This window comes from Cheilinus undulatus, linkage group 20, assembly GCF_018320785.1.
Source record: "Cheilinus undulatus linkage group 20, ASM1832078v1, whole genome shotgun sequence".
NCBI classification, from domain to species: domain Eukaryota; kingdom Metazoa; phylum Chordata; class Actinopteri; order Labriformes; family Labridae; genus Cheilinus; species Cheilinus undulatus.
In genome coordinates, this window is record NC_054884.1 from 25,971,600 (window position 1) to 25,992,228 (window position 20,629).

The 20,629-nt window shown below is 38.1% G+C and overlaps 2 protein-coding genes across 2 annotated transcripts in view; one reads left to right on the plus strand and one right to left on the minus strand.

Annotated features, from left to right (window-relative positions):
• Positions 1-596: 596 nt before the first annotated feature.
• Positions 597-13,817, minus strand: zgc:174164 (uncharacterized protein LOC570656 homolog). The gene is made up of 22 exons (XM_041815941.1): positions 13,669-13,817; positions 13,192-13,301; positions 13,023-13,099; positions 12,853-12,931; positions 12,696-12,772; positions 11,879-12,071; positions 11,702-11,764; positions 10,198-10,269; positions 9,930-10,099; positions 9,724-9,814; positions 8,912-9,042; positions 7,051-7,222; positions 6,531-6,620; positions 6,190-6,385; positions 5,858-5,969; positions 3,507-3,687; positions 3,253-3,339; positions 3,061-3,166; positions 1,438-1,567; positions 1,254-1,353; positions 1,057-1,094; positions 597-962 (listed from the first exon to the last, which is right to left on the minus strand). The coding sequence occupies exons 1-22, from the start codon at positions 13,733-13,735 to the stop codon at positions 821-823; spliced, it is 2,484 nt and encodes an 827-aa protein (XP_041671875.1). The 5' UTR covers positions 13,736-13,817; the 3' UTR covers positions 597-820.
• A 1,313-nt stretch (positions 13,818-15,130) lies between these two features.
• The window catches only part of LOC121528612 (poly(ADP-ribose) glycohydrolase), a 30,304-nt gene continuing 24,805 nt past the window's right edge, over positions 15,131-20,629 (plus strand). Inside the window, exons 1-7 of the mRNA XM_041816128.1 lie at positions 15,131-15,356; positions 15,586-15,713; positions 15,794-15,879; positions 15,989-16,677; positions 17,391-17,513; positions 19,145-19,231; positions 19,442-19,516. Coding sequence (XP_041672062.1) covers positions 15,598-15,713; positions 15,794-15,879; positions 15,989-16,677; positions 17,391-17,513; positions 19,145-19,231; positions 19,442-19,516 — 1,176 coding nt within the window. The 5' untranslated portion in view covers positions 15,131-15,356; positions 15,586-15,597. The remainder of the gene's footprint in view (positions 15,357-15,585; positions 15,714-15,793; positions 15,880-15,988; positions 16,678-17,390; positions 17,514-19,144; positions 19,232-19,441; positions 19,517-20,629) is intronic.

Consider the following 20,629-nt stretch of genomic DNA (forward strand, 5'->3'; position numbering starts at 1 on the left):
TTTAGTAATAGTTTTTGTTGACAAAATTAACACTAAACATCAAGTCACTTGTTTGGCTTTTTGGACTAAAATCGCTGGCTATGTGTAATACTAAATCTGAGCTGTGAAAAATTCATCACATGCTGTTGCAGTCAAATCTAAATTTTTGCCAAAGATGACATTTGATTTTTACATGGCTTCAAAAGATTCACCTTTACTGTGACAAATCTACTCTGATACTGTAATATGGCAGCAAATATGGCAGAACATGAGGAGGATGAAGACAAAGATAAGATGGAGAAAACTTAAACTGGACATCTAAATGGACTTGCCTTGAGTGAGAACAAGCATAAATGGGAGACGGGGATGGATGTGTAGGGTTGGCTTAGGCTGTGGAGCATACAGTGATTTTTCAAGGCCCAGATCTGGATATGCTTTAGATTTATGTATATATATATGTCACTTATTTGTGCCTGTAGGGCTTTTTCAGATTACCAGAGTGACATAAACTAGAACCCCACTGATAGTATTGAGAACTAATTAAAAAGCATGAAAACACTTACCTAATATGTATTTTATTACAATCAATACATTGAAAATGACAATACAGACTTTTAAAAAAAATTACACATAGCAATGAAGATTGGTGATTTTCTTTTAAAAATACATAAATACACAAATAACTCCACCTTATCCACCACCATTTCAGAGTTGACCACATAAAACTTCAGCATCAAGTGACAGTGAGTCTTACAATCACAGCTGTAGAATTGTCTCTTACTTCATTGTCAAGCAGAATACTGCATATATTTACAATACAATTGTTAATATTGGAGTAGAACTACATTGGTGGATGCTTTGCAGGGATTGGTTTTGGTACTCCTGGACCCTGCCGAGGAGCTGGAGGGTATGCAGCAGCAGGAGTGGGGGCAGGAGAAAGGCCGGCTTCTTCTTTCCAGTAATCCAGTTCCCCATACTTAAATCTGACAGAAAAACATTCCATTAAACCAGTTATACTGGTATTCGTGTTATGGATAACGGCGTTAAGGATAGAGAGAAGGTTAAATCAGATCATACCCAGGAACTGGAGGCATGGAAGATGGTGGATATCCGTTCTGAAATCAGAGGGAAGAACAAGTTACATCCCAGCTGTTTAGGATGAAAACAAAACCAGTATCTCACTTGCTGATTTCCTTATTTTGTTACTAAAATTAAGACATGGTTTCCTACAGCAAAATTAATACGTTTTTTCCTCCAAAACCAAAAATATTTACCCCATCATGATGTGACTGTAGTGGAGGCTGGTTGGAGACAGCCCTTGGTACATCTTGGGTTGGCTGTGAATGTGAATTTCCTTTGTGAGCATTACCTGGCCTAAGAAAGAAAAAAAAAAAGCTAAATCTTTATCAAAATAACAATCTGTGGAATTTGACTTTTTTTAAGAGAGATGATGTTTACTTAGGGAGTCTCTTTAGACATGGGTCAAGGGATTCCCTCCTGAAGAAGTAAAGCAGCAGCAGAATGAGGAGGATCAGAAGAGGAACCACCAGCAGGAAGAAGATCAAAAGGCCGTTCCGAAGGGAGTGGTCTGTAGTTACACAAATAAATAAAGGTTATGTGTGGCTAAGGAACAGCTCTGAATAATTAACTGTTGGCTACACCCAAGATTCAATACATTCTCTCTGACATGACAAACAACATGCATGCAAGAATAAAAAGCTGGAATGGGGTCAGGGTGCTGAAGGGACAACTTATAGGGTGGAGCACATGTCAAAAAGAATGATAATTATAATGATAATAACATATAAACTATGATAATAAAACATTTCTGAAACATGTTTGAATTTCCGAGTGAAACATTAACAAGTCCTTTTCACACTTGTAATCCTGAAATTTGAGAATTTTCTAACTTGTTTGTTTACAGTTAATTTAGGAGAACTTTCTGAATTGGAAAAGTGGCACAAAATAAAGTCTTATTTTTGGGCACTTTTCAAAAAACAAAGGGTAAACCCCCCCCAAATTATTTTGATTTGGGGCACTTTATGCATTGTAAAGTGCCAAGAAACTATGGCATTTTTGGGGGGCACTTTCTGAATTAGAAAAGTGTCCCAAAATGAAGACGTCAAATTTTGGCACTTTCTGAATCGGAGGAGTTAACCAGTTATCACATTCTGAATTTTTGTTAATTTTTTTTTGTTACATTGCGCATTGTTATTACATTATCAGCTTTTACAAGGCCAAAACAATGACCACCACTTTAATTTTTTATGTCCACACTACATTTGTCAAAAGTTAATAACATTTTGAGAGACAGTGATTTTTACTTTCTCATAAACCTTATAAATTTAATACTTATTATGTCTGCAGTAAGCAACTGCTATTACGTTATGGTAAATATATTACATTAAAAGCTGCAGATTTGAGTTATGTTTGGGGTTTATTACATTTGTGTTGGTTATTATGCTTGCAGGTGTTACAGGGATGGCAGTTGTATATGGAAGGAAGCTTGTGTAAAAAGCATATATGACACATGATCAAGCCTCAAGATGACACATAAATGAAACAAAAGGGCATTCTCGTTGATGTAAACACAAAGCTGAGAACAACAAACCCAGAGGGAGTTTGAATTCACACTATCATTTAAAAGTCATTGCTCTGTGCTATATTTAGTTAAGCCTCATACAATATCCCGTGTATGTATAAATGTTTAAAAAAATGTATATACATACAGTAGGAGTCATAGACAAATCAAAAGGGTAAGTTTAACACTAGTAAAATGATCAAGGAAAAGAAACATTCTCATATCATCATAGAGAATAGAAAACAATCAGGATGCACTGCCAGCAGAACACTGTATGATTAATACATGAGATATGTGAAGCCCCAACACATGGCATCTATAGTCAATGGAAACTTGTATTATGTTACCACATATCTATCCATGCATTTAAGAGTTCGTAGCTGATTTCATTATGATGGATCCACTAAAATATAAGTGCTTTATCTTGAATAAAATACATAAGTGTACATAATGTGTCCTTAATGTTTAAAAGTAAATGGATAAAATGAGTCCAAACCCACCTATCATAGCAGGGCCGCTGTCTATGCTTCCACCTCGCCCTGTTTTGTCACAGTTTGGTGGTGCCCACCCATTGTCACAGTGGCAGTGTCCTCTGTCATTACAGACCTGAAGGACAAACAACAACATCAGAAATGTCAGTATTGGGTGTTGATGTAAGGAAAAATGGAAAGAAAATACTGTCTCACTCTCACCCCTTTGCCATGGCAGGTGGTTCGCGCTTCACAGTCCAAGTTGGGCAGCAGAGCGGAAGCATTCACACATTCAAAGTCCAGGCAGGTCTAAAAAAGAGAAGACTTGTTATTTATCTACGTAGTCAAATCACTAAATGCTCATCATTAGCATGACTTTCACAATGACAGCACTCTTCTGGAACACGTTTAAGAGTATCACCTCCTGGTTACATTCCGTCTCATTTGGATGTGTACTTAATACTTTGTCTGCTCACCTTTCCTTTCGCACATGGGCTGCCAGCGTTAACATAGGCAGGATCTAACACATCCGTGCCCAGGTTAAAGTGTGCATTAACACACTTTTCCCCCTCAATGATCACGATACTGGCCTGGGCACCAGGAGGTGGGTTGTTAAGGTCCACATCAGTGCACTGCAACTTTCCACACATGGCATTTCTGCAGAATAGCACAGAGCAGAGTAAAGTCAAATCAAACAGTTGCCAAGTAATTCAAAGTTAGAATAAAAAAACACAACTGGTATATGGTTACTTTAGCTTGTAAACAGGAAAGCATTTACATTATCAAGATGTTGCATAGTTTAAGTAAGAGGAAAGCAAAGAGAAAAACAAGAGGCTGATCTTGTAGCTGTTGCTCATTGTTTGGAGTTGTGTGCCAGAGTAGGCTTCAACTACTGAAGAGGACATAAAAACATTTAAAAGCTTGCAAACAATGCAGATACCTCCCGCACTGGACAAATAGTATAACGACAAAACAACAAGATCCTTTAATCAAAAGCAAAGAAATGTCTCCTGGTTGTGAGTGGCTTTGAGGTGTATGGAGATACAACTCGACGTATGTTTATGGTCAAATATTCAGGTTCTCATACTTTAAATTCATATTAATCAATTTGAATAAAAAGACTGTGATAAAGAAAATTCTGTCTTGTATTATATGTTGAAGTATATCTACCACTGATATAAATTAAAACATTCTCACTAAATTGTCGTATATCAACTTTTGCTTCGTCTGTCACTACTGAGGTGTCCTGAGGACACCCCCACCCCACCCTTAAATCTGACAGAGGTCAGCCCAGTTCAAACCAAAGACTCGCAACATGATACTGTTTTCGAAAGTTGTGATAGACAGTTGCAGCAGAGTGAAATGCCTGTTATCTGACATTCTGTCAGATAAAATAATGCAGTGAGTTTTGGAAATGATTCTATTTATCCATTTTAAAACACAAATTTCAAATGGAAATTTCAGCCTGATAAGTACTCTTGTCCCCTTCACCAACTGTAAAGAGCACATGCGGCACTAAACTAGCTGTCAACTGGTGTGGACTAATAACCCTCATGCCGGAATCATACAGCCAAATGTAAAGTACCATCTTTCCAGTAGAGACAGATTGATTGCACTGTAACTTTAAAAATAAATCACATTAAATTGAAACTGATCCTCCCTAATGTGTTGAGTTTCAGCTAAACTCACACAGCAGATAGACTGTTTCATATAGCCATTGCAGAGATATATTTCACATTTATCTAGTAAGTGTTTGAGAAAGGCAGGACTTTTCAGAAAATTTTAAAAAGTTGATTGGATGAACGTTCTCTCTGTCACATATCACGGGCCAATCAGAGCGACAGGACAAAATGAGGTTGTACACATGCTCAGCTCCTGGAAGCTGGACAGGCAAATGCTACTTTATCTATCAACAGAGAAGCATGATGTGGATAAAACTTATGATAAGGCCGATTGGGAAAAAAGTGAAACTGTTTTCTTCACCACAAGGAGCTTACAGTTAGGCTCTTGTTTTAATAAAGAAATGTGGTTGAGGTCTGATTAAACTGCCACTTTTCTACAGCTATATCCAGGCTAACTGCCACCGGCTTACAGTACAAGCCCCCCTTTCCCAGTAACCATTGCAAACTCATGCTGAAGCAGCTTGGCAGAAGATTGATAACATCTTTAACATCACAAATAGTTTTCATTGTATTCTTTGCTCTTTTATTTCATAAAGAAAGGTCCAGTTCTGATAAAACTGCTTCTATACTAAAGCTACATCTGAGCTAACGGCTACACTAAGCAGAAACCATTGCTATCAGCTCACAGTACAACTGAGACCCGCCCATAGCTACTGCCTGTTCTCCTCAAATGATACTGTTTAGTTTGAACTCTTTTTGGTTTGGTGTCGGGCCAATCCATCGGCTTTGCAAGGTTAAATCTCAGCTCATCTCGTAACAAATCTTTGGTCTGTATTGGCCTATAGTCACTTGGTGTGAGGTGAATGAATGAATGAAAAAGATTTCATTCATTAAGATTTCAGAACTAGTCAGCCTGACATTTTCTGAACTGCATAAGTGAAAACAGCTTGTTTGAACTTTAGAGAGAATCATAAACAAGCTGAAAAAGCTCTGTTCTGTCACTAAGCTGAGAACAACTAATTCAGGGGGAGTTGACGTTGCTCCACAATATAGACTACACTAGATTTTTTTACTCTATTAATACTAAAAATGTTACACACTGAGCATTTCAAAAGACTGCTGCTGCTTTATTTTAATAGATGCATGCTTTGTATGTTTACATACCTGTCGTTACGTCACATCATTCAAACAAATAAAATACTCACGCAAGACTGCATTTGATATACTCTTGTCTGTTGTTGACTCCACAATTTCCAAACATATTCCCTTCCATGTTTGCATGCTGGAAGCAAATGTCAGCAGCTTTTCTAGCTTGATCTGCCAAAGACAGAAAGATAATCCAAGATGAAATATCAGTTTCAAGAGAAGTTAATTAATACAGGCTGGTGTATTATTGGCTGGATTTTAAACACAAGTTGACTGAAATCAGGAGCCACATGTAACACAGGGTAAAACTCAGTCAGACATGGGGATTAAACCAAGCTTGACTATCTGTAAAAAAAAAAAAAAAATGAGTATCTAGTATTATTGACAGAACCTGGTGCAAAGAGATGTCTGCACTGGTAGTCGTATGTTTGACATCTCCCTTCATAGCAGTACGCAGCATTGTTAAGACAAGTCAGGCCGTCCATCATGTAGAAGTCATCAGGACAGAATTCGGTCACGCCGTCACAGAATTCAGGAAGGTCACAGGTGTTAACGGATGCTCTGCATACAGTTCCAGATACTCTGATCTAAAACAGGACACATGGGCAATAGTAGAGGACCTATTTTTCCTTTAGGAGTGTAAAAATGCTTTCTAAAGTGAACTGCATTACCTTTATTTAGTTAAAGAACATCAGAGGATAACTCCAGTGTTAAGCCCAACATGATGCTTACCTTACATCTGTCACAGCAGAGTCCCTGAGAGCAGACTGACCCAGGTGTAAACTTGCAGGTGGCAGCATCACAGCAGTCATTTTCACATTCCTGGATGAAATTTAGATGGAGAAAAAAACATTCCATAAAGAAAACCACAAGAATTAAATACAGACAGAATATGCTTCTTGTAAGGTTAGTGAAGTTGTAGACTGTCTGTGCACATTTAAAGTGAAGGTAAAAGCAACATGTGACTGTCAGAGTCCAATACATTGAAAAAGTACAAACCCAATTCCAGTATTAAATGTGACCCTGTCCCCACTTTTTTGAAATGTTTTGCTTTTATCAAATTCAAGATGAGCTAAATCTGGGTTTATGAGATTTGCAAATCATTGTACTGCTTTAATTTAAATTTTACACAGCGCCCCAACTTTTTTGGATTTGGGGTTGTAGCTGTGAAAACTTCCAGCTGATATAGAAGTGTAAGGTCCAGTATATTTAAAGTTAGATTGCTCTTTTATGTGTGTATGATGTACTGTACCTCTGGTTTACCACAGTCACACTGCTCTCCTTTGTCCAGCCGGCCGTTGCCACATTCAGTAGTACCAACCACATCCGATGGGTGGGGCTGGTTTTTCAGACACCCACCTCCTCCATTGATGATCAGCTTTTCAAAGTCCTGTGCGCTGCAGGTGCTGAATTGTGTGGCCCCACTACAAAAAAGCATATATCACGTGACATTACAATCTTTGAATTTGTGCAGAAATGAGTTTATTTTGTTTTATTAGAAGTTATTTGTATGACATGGAGCACTATTAAAGATTTTTTACAAAAAAAAAAAACAAAAAACAGAAATAAACCACTTTATCGGTCAAATATGAATGAAGAAGTAAACAGTCCAAAACACTATAGAGTTAAATCTTTTATGCATCCTTTTTTGCATCAAATGACACAAAGTCTGCATGTTGTTCTTAAAATTTGCATGGGTCAATAATTATGAAACACACATTTGTTGATTTTATTTCTGCCACAAAGCCTGCAAAAGACCAGCTTTTGTTGGGCGAACTGCTTTCCTATGATATATATAGTATGAAAGTTGTAGATTGCACTTGATGACACAGAGGCAAACTTTAAGCTATTGTAAGTTTATTTAAATTTTGGTGACCTTGTTGTTGAGGCATACCATATCTTTTTTTTTTTGCTAGTTTTTTTCTTTGGATGCTAAAGTATCATTTTTAGTCAAAAGAAAGACATTACGCTTATTCAATAGTCAAATGCATCTCTCACTTTGTATCAGAGTACGAAAATTTTTAAAAAGCTGTTTTGGCAGCAGGCAATACTCCCTGGTAACATTTTCAGACATTAAGAGCAGCAATATAGAAACTGTCAGATTGGTTTGGTTTGCTTTTAAAGTCAACAAAGAGGTATCAATTTTAATTTCAGCCTTCTTCATAACCAGCCAAAAAGCTCTCACATGAGCTTTTATTACATGGATCATTGATATTAACCAGTATAAAAAAAGAAAACACATACAATTTTTAAAAACTGAAAATAAAATAAAATACTGAAAAATTACATTTGCATAAGTATTCAGACCCTTTGCAACAACACTCAAAGTATAACTGAAGTTCCTGCCATTTCTCTTGATTTTTGCTGAGATGTCTCTACACCTTGACTGATGTCCACCGATGGTAAAATAAATTGACTGGGCATGATTTTGAAAGGCGCACACCTCTCTATAGAAGGCCTCACAGCTGACAATGCATATCAGAACAAAAACCAAGCCATGAGGTCAAAGGAACAGCCTGCAGAGCTCAGACACAGGACTGTTGCAAGGCACAGATCTGGGAAAAGCTACAAAGAATTTCTGCTACACTGAAGGTTCCCAAGAGCACAGTGGCCTCAGAAATTCTCAAATGGATGGCACAACCAGGACTCTTCCAAGATCTGGTGACCAGGCCAACCTGAATGACTGGGGGAGAAGGGCCATAGTAAGAGAGTTTACCATGAATCTTATGGTCACTCTGACCGCTCTGGGCTTATGGCACAGTGGCTGGATGGAAACCTCTTTTCAGTGAAATAATTTAACACAGGTCGACTCAAATAAAGGTGTAAAAACTCCTTAGTGAAGATCCAAAGAAATTGGAGGCACCTGAGCTCAACTTCGGGTCTTTTTGGAAAGGGCCTGAGTACTTATGTCAATGTGATGTTTTAGTTTTTTTATATAAAGAAATTTGCAAAAAATTCTACAATTCTGTTTTCACATGACAGGGTACTGAGAGTACTGAAACTGACAAAAGTGAAGGGGGTCTAAACACTTTCTGAATGCAGTGTAGAGCGTGCCAGACTTCAATTCCTGTTTTCCTTCTATGTCATTAAACATATCACGGAGAATGTGTTACCTAGCACCGCCTCCCATGATGCAGGAATTCCCGTCACATGTGCAGCGATTGTCATCGTGATTCATGCCCAAGTTATGGCCCATCTCGTGTGCCAACACAGAGGAGAAACGAGGCACATTTTCATTTGAGAACTGTGAAAACACACCCAGAACAATCACTCATAAAATTATAAACAGTCAGATGTATGATTCTGATCTGACAATTGAAAACGATTTTGAATATTTTTTAAACTGCAGTGAAAGAGAAAGAGACTGTTATTCTTGATCCTTGAATCGAAAATCAGGATATATAGAAATAAGATTTTGTCATAATCTTTCAAAAGAGTTGAACTTTTGGATAAAGGAAATTCAGTTCAGGAAAAGAAGGGCAGCAAATAGGCATGCAAGTATTTGAAGGGATTTCAGGAGGTTAACAATTCTAAATTTCTTTACCTTAGGAATGTCGGAAACTAATTGTAATTTTGTAACACATATTCTCATACTCAGAAAGATATCATGTTAAAAGATTGTTGTCTTTGTTTTGTGTTGAGTCTTTAAAATGGATATCAAAGCACTGTAAGGCACAACAACAGAAAGACATTTAAGGAATCTGTTAGCCCAAAGAAAGTTGCCTCGTCATTGCTCTTCCTAATTCTGTGCTCAGGTCTAACCTGTTAAACTTGTGTGCTGTTTGAGGCCAACGAGAATGAGTTGCAGTTATAGAACTATCCATCAATAATGCAGATGCAGGTGTCAGTTTCTGCACAAAAGCTCATGCTGCCACAGCACCCCGGTGTCAGCCGGTGTTAGAAGTTAAAGGGAAGCTGAACTTACCACGTTGATTCCTCCAGAGGTTGCTACAGAGCACACAGTCCCTACAAAGGCCATTCCTAGGACACCTCCAGGATATGCGCTGGGTCGACCACTGAGAAGCAAGTGTACCAAGACACAAATTTGACCTCACTTTTCTAAGTATGCAGCTTGTATCTCACTATGCAATGATGTGAACTCTTTAAAAACTATAATCACCCAGCACTTACACAATAAGTTGACCGATATCATGCCTTAATCTTGGTAACAGAGTTGCCCTCCTCCACTTCACAAAATTGCCTAACACTTCTCCTGCACTGCCCTCCACACTGAAGGGATTGCTGTCTTTGAAGATCTCCAAGCCCAACAGAATCACACGGATATTCAGCTGCTTATAATACTAAAGTAACACAGAAAAAACATTAACACTGTCTAAAAAAACAGCACAAAACGTAAGAATAAATTGAGATTAAAAATATTTTCTTAAAAAGGTCTTACCCCATCCACAAGGTTAGCTAATTCCACCATTTCATCTCGTATGGCGGTCTCATTTCCTTTCTTAAAATCATACTGTGAAGACAATCAACACAAAAATAAAATGTGATTTTTCTGATATTTTCAACTTTACACTTTTGACAGTATATTCCACAGAAAAGGAATTTAGCAGTAATAGGATCTGAATTATAAACAAAGTATAAAAGGCCTAGTGCTTAGTTAAGTCTTAAAATTGGCCCAATAAGTCAACCATGCAGACTGATGGGCAGACTGATGAGAAGCCAGCATGAGTGTTGTCAAGTGTGAACCCCCCTTTATTGGTGTTCATTCAGTTAGTCACATGACACCTCCATAGGGTTGAGCAGTGATCTCCAGCGTCCAAGAGCCACGTCCGGGGCAAGGTCACGATGGCAGCAGGCTAGTTACGCCAACCAAGACCTCCCTCTCCCCTAAGACATTTTCCAGGATGGTCTTGGGGACCATATCCAGGCCAAAAGGGATATAAAATTTTGCCAGCATGTTCTGGGTCTACCCTGAGGTCTCTGCTCAGTTGGACAGGCCAGGAAGACCTCCAAAGGGGGCGCCTGGAAAGCAGATGACTGACCTACCTTAATTGGCTCCTTTTGATGAGAGGGAGCAGAGGCTCTACTCCTAGCTCCCTTTAGAACTCCTAACCATATCTTTAAGGTTGAGCCCAGCCAGTCCTCAAAGGAAATTCATCTGGGCTGCTAGTATCCACAATTTCATTCTTCTTGGTCACTAACCAAAGCTCATGACCAAAAGTGAGAATTGGGACGTAGATCGACCAGTAAATCAAAAGCATTTCCATCTCCTCCATGAATGGCTACCTTGGTGTGATGGGAGGTTTTGCTCCTGTGAACCTGGGAGATGTGTTGCTGAAGGCATTAGTCCCTGTACCCAGCCAAGGTACCTTACCTGGATACTTGGTGGGATACCACGGTACCCCACTGGAGCACGACCTAGAGGAAGGTGGGTGCTCACCGGTGAGCATCTGATGGCTATTTTAATTCATTTATTTAATTAGGACAGCGCACATTAATCAGTAAAGCCACAATACAAGTCAATGCAAGTATACTGGAATTAGAACAATAGCTAAAGTTAATCTTTATGGGGCCTGGTTAGGTTCAGCCAGAAAAAGTAACATGGAGACACCACCCTGTGGACTCTGTACCAGCAGGGATAGGCATGGGTGGCAGGCAAGGGCAGAGACCTTGGATTGCTGATCCCAGTGGTGTGGACAGGAAGAAGTTTGATTGCTTTATTTAGTTATCTTAAGATCTGTTGTGAATTTGGTATGAAACACTGAAAAGCAGACTTTGCATACATATTCCACAGAAAGGATTTTAAATGAGTGATATTTTTTTTCTAGTAAAAGAAAACAGGGTGAGGGTTTTTTTTTTGTCAAAAAACAACTTTTGTCAAACAAACAAGCCAATTCATTAACCCTTACGTTCTCCTTAATTCATCACAAAATATGCCAACTCACCCTTTGTTTATCGACAACCAGCACCAACTCTATATAACTGGTCTGAGGCAAGTTGCGTTTTCTCTGTTGAAAGTAAAAAAAAAAAAAGGTTAAAAAGGAAAATTGGTCATTTAGAACCTAAGCATATTTCATTATCTGTTCACACTTTAAAAATAAGTCTACATAGAGCGTCCTTACCCTCAGCAGACTTGTCAGCGATTGGCCAGGCTCAAATGGTTCATGGCTTTGTGTTGCTGTGGCTTCGCTCATGACCCCGCACTTTACCGGCTCAGTCTGAACATCCTTCAGAAGGTACAGAAGGTGGTCATTTGTTTCAGACTGCTTCACAGGCTCCAGGCCAAATGTTTCATTTCCAATAACAATCACACCCCTAGAGCAGAAGAGAAAAGCAGAAGTAATTTTAGAGAAATAACGACATTGTTTATATTAAAAAAGGAACACAGGGACAGATACATTTAGAAAACGGTCCAAAAGGTGCGGCTCTACTAGAGCTTTGGTGAAAAGCCTTTAATAAGTATAACAAATTTTCCTCATGAACTGGACCTGAAAATCAGTTTTAATCAAATCAAATTTAGAAAAATTCACTTTGTGATTTCAAGAACCCAAAAGCTCTTTAAATTGCTTTAATAAATGGCAACAAAGGAATCAGAATCTACCAAGTAAGAAGTCTGAAAGTAGATTGGAATTTATTTGCTTTTGATTGATTAATCATAGCTGCTGGAACATTTTACCCGTATGAATGCACAGTGACTTAAAACAGTGAACATCATCATGTGAACAGTTACAAGGTATGAATAAAATCTTTGAACTTAAAAATAACCCATTAAGGAAATTTGTATCTTGATCATTACATTTTGAAAACTAAACAGTGCAAAACAGCTATAGCAGTCAATCCATGCATAATCAAGTCATGTCATCACTGAATTAGTTTCAGTGACCCAGATCCAAAAATCACTCAAATGAGGAAACTAAACAGCACAAGAGATTTTCAAACCTGAGGCCAGAACATGTGCTGAGTGCCACCATTGAATCCTCATATCCCTCCACCTCTCCATGGTAATAGCAATGCTCCTGAAAAAGATAAATAAACATGTTTGAGAATAGGCGTGTAAAGCAGCACCCTTAACCAGCACAACATAATGTTTACTTACCTGTTGCTTTGGATAGGATGACTTGTAGTTACCAGCAGCATCACTTGAAAACTGAACAAATTTTGGGTGTAAAAAGTCCCTGAGAATAGGAAAAAAAAACATAAAACGCTTCATATTAATCATTACATTTTGAGTCATCTGAGCAAAGTCTTGACATCGTAAAGGCGTACCTGTTTTTTTGCAAATGAAGGAGGTGCTTTCTGTCGTTTATATAAAGTGCATATGACAGTGTCTCATCTCCATCTTTCTGAAAAGTGTACAAAAAACCAATCTTTATTTTGTTGTCTTAAAATATCCACTTAAAAGACAGGCCTTATTGTAATCAGGGATGTGACTTACTTCTGTGTCTGACTGTGTGTGTCTGTTAATGCTCCTTGACCACCTGCGAATCAGCTGAGGATTTACAATGGTGTATTTGGACGGCTGTAATGGGAGCTCCTGGGAAATATCTGTAAGAATACAGAAATGATCAATATTCAGGGTGTATTCTGGGATCAACCAATGCTATTTTCTCTCAGGAAAGAAATCAATGAATATTTCTGTCCGTGTCAAAGGAAAATTAAAATGATAAATACTTGGGCTAACTCAACTGGAGTTAGGCTTACTGTATCCATATACGATCCCTTTACCGTTTAAAACAAAAATGAAACAGAGAAATACAACTGAATTTCAGGAAAGAAAAGTTTCGAATAAGCTGAAAACATTTAAAGTCCGACAGTTATAAAGAAAAATAGTTTCTTTTTCTTGGTCTTCCACTAATTTTTCGGCACCGTAGATATTCTACCCCACCTGTATCCCATATCACCTGTGCCTCACCTTTGTTGTCAATCCCAGGAACGTAACACAGACAGTAAAGCGCGAATAATATGTGCTGTAGATCCATAATCCTGGTAAAAGTACCCAGAATTGTCGGTTAAGTCACCATAAGGTATGTGTGCTAGCTATTAATGAATTCAAGGATTGTGCCTTTGCTTCCTTCTGCTGGTAAGACGCGTCACGGTGGGCGTGTCTTAAGACAGGTGAGCAGGACAGGTTTAAGAAAACAAACATGAACCAGCAGTGGGGTATGAAAAAGTAAATCTGTCAAAGAGGATTTAACACCTGGCTTCTTATATGCTAATACGCTGTAAGAGTTAGGCTTACTCACAGATAAAAGATAGCGTTTTGTTTTTCTGTGAACTGTCTCAGTCCTCCGTTCATCCGTGTTGTAGCCTATGTAGTAAAAAAGTTTACAAAAAAAAAAAAAAAAAAGAAAAGAAAACCTTGTAAACGTTTATAATTATTGTTTTTAATTATTTAAGAGTGGGAATGTTTCTGTCTCTAACTTTGTTACAGTAAAATATATCAATATTGCAAACGTTGGTAATGATGTGCCGTCAAGAACAAGTCAATACAAAGAGCCAACTCCTTTGTGTAAAAGATGAGGTCCGGATCCCGTTGAGAGTCGCCTTCTTCTTCTTCTTCTTCTTTTTATTATCAATAGGGATGTCAGTAATTTAAAAAAGTAATCTAATTGATTGTAGGCTTTGTAATTTATTGACCAAAATCAATTGCATCATGTCAATAATTTGAGGAAGATTGCATTATAGGTAGTTGTAAAGATAATAATAACAAAACAATTGGAAAGGAAATGCTTCTGGATGGCATCAAAACCTTCCACTAGCTTTTGAAACAGGAGAAGTTAAGACCACAAACAGATTGTCTGCTTACTTGTCAATGTCAGATGGTTTTAATGGTTAATTTAAAATTATAAAATTAAGAGCACAGAGAATTTTTACATGTCTTCCAGTTGAAGTTACAAAGCTACTTTTGCCATTTGCATGAAAGCATCAGAGTACAATTAATCAGCATATATGTTTCATTTTCTTTTTTCACTGTTGTGAATAATAAATTGGAATTAATAGAAATTTTTTACAGCACAAATAATAATGATAATAATTTTAAAGTATTTTCTATGTTTAAGTTTTTTTTATAGGAGACTGTACATTTTGAAAAATAATAATGTTTTAATCAAAAATTAAAGCATAAATAGGTTAAATTACCAGCATAGATATCAATCATATGTCAGGACATTGCTAAATTTGGCAAATCAAGTGAAACCAAACTGGTAACCAAATCAAGAGTCAAAAGAGACAACTCTTTTTGATGAGTTGAGCCAATTGAGCCGGATCACTAAACAGAGCCTGAATTCCCATCTTTAGACGTTGGGGACCTGAGGCCATGGATTTATCGCGATATTTTAATTCTGGGGACGTCACACGCGCGCGGAAGTGTTTGTGGTATTAATCGGCGGTGTCTTTCTTTTTGTAGCGATATGCAATAACTTTTCAACGTTTAATTGGGAGTTTCAACTTTAACAGGGAAAAAAAAAAATCACAAAATGAATTTTACATATATGTCAACAACAGCGCCATGACGCTTCCCAAAACATCTGCTCAAGGGAAACCAAAACTAGATTATTTACGGTTTGTTTACCAACCTAGAGGCACGAAGCTAGTTAGCAGGTAAGCTAGCCAACAAGGGCTCGGATGAAGTCTTTTTTATGACAAGCTATCAACATTTGAATATATTGAAACGCGCTGCGACTTTAGACGACAGTCAGAATAATACAGAATCACGAAACAGCATTTCCTCCCATTTCTGGTGCTTAATCAACACGTAACATGTTGGTAAGTCGTGTATTTTACCAGCTATGTGTCAACTAAAGCAGGATTATTTTCTTTCTTGAAATAGATTGTGCGATGTATGGCTGTATACCATCTTCTAAGATTTACTCAATTACTGAAGAAAGGACTGCCTAAGAAACAAGCCTGGACAAAGCCTCCAAACACATCACTTGTGGTGTCAGCTCAGGCTTTTTTGTAAGTATCTCTGTGATGTCCTTTTAATCTATCAAGTTGATTAAACTGTGGTTAAGCATTACTTGTTTTCTCCTTTGCAGAATGACAGCGCTGCTGGACTTTGAACCTTTGGCAAAGAGATTCAGTGTTGAAACAAGTTCATCAGTCCCCTCACGCTCATGTACAGGTAAATTGTAAAAATTGTGTGTGTGCAGAGTACATGTTATTTGCCTCTATGAAGTATGTTCTCTCTTGTTTACCACTATGTTGTTGTTTTTTTATTTCCCTATTTTCAGGTATTCACAGAAAAAGCAATGAAAGAGTTGATCCAGTAATAAGGAAAGACATATATGAGAAAAAGATGGATACAAAACCAAAGTCTGGAAATGATGGTTTGCGAGGTGTAAAGACAAAAGGTCAGCATCAAAGAATGGGCATAAAACAACAACAGAAGTTCAAGAACACTCTCCAGCGATGGCTGGTTAAGCCTTCAAAAACCTCAGACACAACACAAGTGGATGTAGAAATGGCTGATGATTGTGGCTCTCAAACAACCTCGGCTCACATTCAGGACTGCCAAATAGATGAAAAACCTTCCCCATCTGACTCAGATGAGGAAACCCAACCTTTGACTCCTCAGGAGCTTGACGAAGGCAGTCCTGTGTCACCATTGCTAAATAATGACAGTGGATTGGATAAACAAGAAATGGAGACATGCTCAGCCAGGTCAGAGGGCCAAGTCAAACAGACCACCAAAATAACCGACTTCTTTTCAGGATGGTCATCCTCATCGGGTTTACCAGTAAGACGAGGGAAGAAAGATCAATCTTCAGAGAAACAGGACACAAAAGCTAACTCTGATGCTGACAAGCCTGATGTGAAATGGATGGGGACCCCTATAAATGAGCTGAAGAGAATGCCTGACTGTGGCGGACCACTTCCTCCTCTTAAGAATGTTCCTGGCCAGCACACTGTGATGATAAGGGTATGAGCAGTTTTGTAAACCACAGATTTGAAGTTTGAGAGAAATAAGATTTTTTAAATCCTAAATATTTGCAGTAGAACTGCTGTATTGTGCTTAAAAATATATAGATATGCAAGTTATTTTAGCTTTTGTCTTTAATGTTTAAAGTGCACTTCTAAAATGCCACTTAACTTTGATACACTGTATATAGATTTTGATTGCTCTGGTCAGAACTGATTTATTTGCTGAGTCACAAAGAGGACACTTAGTTATTTTTGGAGGCCATTTGCAAAAGATGAACTATCTGTATTTCATTATCTTTACATCTTTAGTCTTACTGTGAACTAAAATTGAACAAATCTGAATTATTTACCAACTTGAAACCAGGCCGTAAACATTCAAATAAACCCTGTCCTTGACATACTCAAAGCTTTTTGAACAATCTACTTGAGAATTCAATTGGAGTGATTTTATCACTGATCACCTCAATATCCAAAATGTATGGGTTGTCTAAAAGAGGGACATATTGTCGAGATTTTTTTCTGTAGTAATTTGTATGATTATAGAATATTTTAATATTAGGCTTTGGATAATTTGCAGCATACAGGATAGTTGTCAACAGACAAAACATTATCTGTTAAGTTCTGTATCATTTTCACAAAATGAGATGTTCTTGTCACCACTACTTTTTGGTATTGCCTTAACTTACATCATATTTCTTTACTTTTTGACAGACAGACCTGCTCAGGAGTGGTAAAGTACCTGTTCCATATCCAACTAGGTTCATGGACACCTGGGATGATGCTCATGTGAAGATGCCCTGTTCTAGTATGAGTCTTTTCCCTGTGGAAGATGAGGTAATGACCCAAGCTCTTACAAATCTGTCACTTAATAAGCGGTTGAAATCATGGATTATGTAATATAAAGATGATATTACACATGACAACATATGCTATAATGCAACAGTGTCAATTGTACATTTACCAGCCACTTTATTAGGTACATCTGTTCAGTTGCTTGTTAACACAAATGGCCAATCAGCCAATCACATGGCAGCAACTCAATGCATTTATGCATGTAGAGGTGGTCAAGACGACTTGCTGAAGTTCAAACTGAGCATCAGAATGGGGGAAAAGGGGGGATTTAAGTGACTTTGAACGTGGCATAGTTGTTAGTGCCAGACGGGCTGGTCTGAGTATTTTAAAAAACTGCTGATCTACTGGGATTTTCATCCAAAAACATCTCTCGGGTTTACAGAGAATGGACAGAAAAAGGGAAAATTTCCAGTGCGCAGCAGTTGTGTGGATGAAAATGCTTTGTTGATGTCAGAAGTCAGAGGAGGATGGGCAGACTGGTTCAAGATGACATAAAAACAACACTAACTCAGATAACCACTCTCTACAACCAAGGTATGCTGAATACCATCTCTGAACATGTGAAACCTTGGAGCAGATGGGCTACAACAGCAGAACATCACACCAGTGCCACTCCTATTCGCTAAGAACAGGAGAACAAAGCTATAACTTGCATCGGCTCACCAAAATAGGACAATAGAAGGTACGAAAATGTTGCCTGGCCTGATGAGTCTTGACTTCAGCTGCGACATTCAGATGGTAGAGTCAGAAATTGGCGTAAACAACATAAAAGCATGGATCCATCCTGGCTTGTATCAAGGTTTCAGGCTGGTGGTGGTGGTGGTGGTGGTGTAATGGTGTGGGGGATATTTTCCTGGTACACTTTGGGACCCTTAGTACCAACTGAACATCATTTAAACGCCACAGCCTACCTGAGTATTGTTGCTGACCATGTCCATCCCTTTATGACCACAGTGTACTCATCTTCCAGTGACTGCTTCCAGCAGGATAATGCGCCATACCACAAAGTTCAGATCATCTCAAACTGGTTTCTTGAACATGAGTTCACTGTCCTTCACTGGCCTCCACAGGCCCCCAAGGATTAAATCCAATTGAGAGCCATGAGATGTGGTGGGACAGGTGATTTACATCATGCATGTGCAGTTGGAAAATTGGCGGCAGCTGCGGGATGCTGTCATGTTAGTATGGACCAAAATCTCTGAGGAATGTTTCCAACACCTTGTTGAAATCATGGTGGGAAGAAGGCAAAAGGGGGTCCAACCCAGTATTAGCAGGTGTACCTAATAAAGTGGTGGGTGAGCGTATGCTAGACTGCAACAGTGTAGACAGTATATGTCTGACTAAAGGGCAACAATGTCTACTTTCACATCAAATAAGGATGTTAAAATGAGTAGCGTGTTATTGATTTTATAAGTGATGTTGAAACGTGCTAAAGTATAATTTGAGACGTTTCTTTAAGTTGTGCTTAGACAGAGCAGCTAATCACTTTAACATTTGTTGTCTTCAGTCTTTGTGAAATCCGATTACCTCAAGAAAAATATGCAAAACACAGCTCTTATTCCATTCAAACAATAAACAAATTGAATTCAGCCTGTGAGTTTGTACCTCCTCAGAAAACTCTGGAGCTGCAGAACAAAAGCCGATGGGAGTTGATCAAGGAAACTTTAAACAAGAAATTCTCAAGTCCTCATGAGTTGAAGGCAAGTGTTACTCGTTTCTCTAAAAAAAGGTTTTTCTGTATTCACTTCATAAAACAAGGAGTGCAGAGCTGTTGTTACCAGAGTCTACCATTAGATGGCATCATTGGCCCAGAAACTGAATGGGACACAGTGTCTTAAGATAACTTGATCACTGTTTTAATACACACCAGTACATTTTCTGTGCAATAATAACGGTTTGTTTGATTCCAGAATGCCATTTTGAGATACAATGCCTCAAATGCGAAGAAATGGGACTTCACTGCTTTATGTTTGTACTGCATAAAGGTAAACGATATGAAAATCTTTAATAATTGCTGATTCTTTTAATCATCATTATTGATATTTTTTTGAACAAATTGCAAAGGAGTACATTTTTCTATAAAGCTGTTTGGAAAAATAATTTGATTGATAGTGAAATGCAGGTAAGTTACTGCAGAAAGGCCCAGCTGTGAACTGATGAATCATCAGCTGTCAAGTTTTGATAGTTAATTGACCAACAGACAGCACTGTTAACATAAGGTCGGATCCAGGGAAGTACAAAGGGCTTTTTGGTAAGTAGTGACAGCATCATCTGTTCTTGGAAAGCATTAAACATACATATGTTTAGATGAGAAGGAGCTGTATGTAAACCATATTTAGGTGGCACTGTGAGTCCATGCCAATTGAGAGCATTTAAATCTAAAGAGTGTTACATGTGGAAAATAGACCCATCTTTCCAGACATTTTTCCTGCTGGTGCATAGATGTGTAAAGCTCTTTTTTTAAATGCATTGTTAGACTTTTAAGTCACAACAGTTTATCAAAATACACAGTTCTTTCAATCATATTTTATGATTATGTGCTCTGTGGACATCTGGCTGTTGGTACTTGCTAGGTTCAGATCATAAAGTTATATTTTAAAAGTGTTATTTATGAGAGCTTTTATATTTTACTGTCCATTTTCTTTACAAGCCGAGGATAAAATAGGCCTGAGTTACATCATAATGGCCAGAGCACTGTTGGTTCATTGGTTGTCTTCTCCGACCCGTTTGGAGGCCATCCATCATCTGTTGTCTTGACGTGCTCTGCGTCATCCTGTGAAGAGAATCATGGAGGGCTGTACTACTGTCTGGCTCATGAAAGGGACAGGAATAGTCCATTTGGAGAGTCAGGCTGTATTTTGACACAAGTGTTTGATATGAAAGGTCCTGAGCCTGAATGGAGAGACAAAAAAGACTTTATTTTCCTTATATTATTAAAGCAGTGATCCCCTCTGTACATGGGATCAAGCTGAGCACACATTTTTTCTATGATCGGTTGCATCTTGGTGCAAAAATACATGTAATGCTCTTTGTGCTTGAATGCCAATGTGTCAGATGTGTTTGTGTCATTTTGCACAAAACCAGTAATGGATTTCACA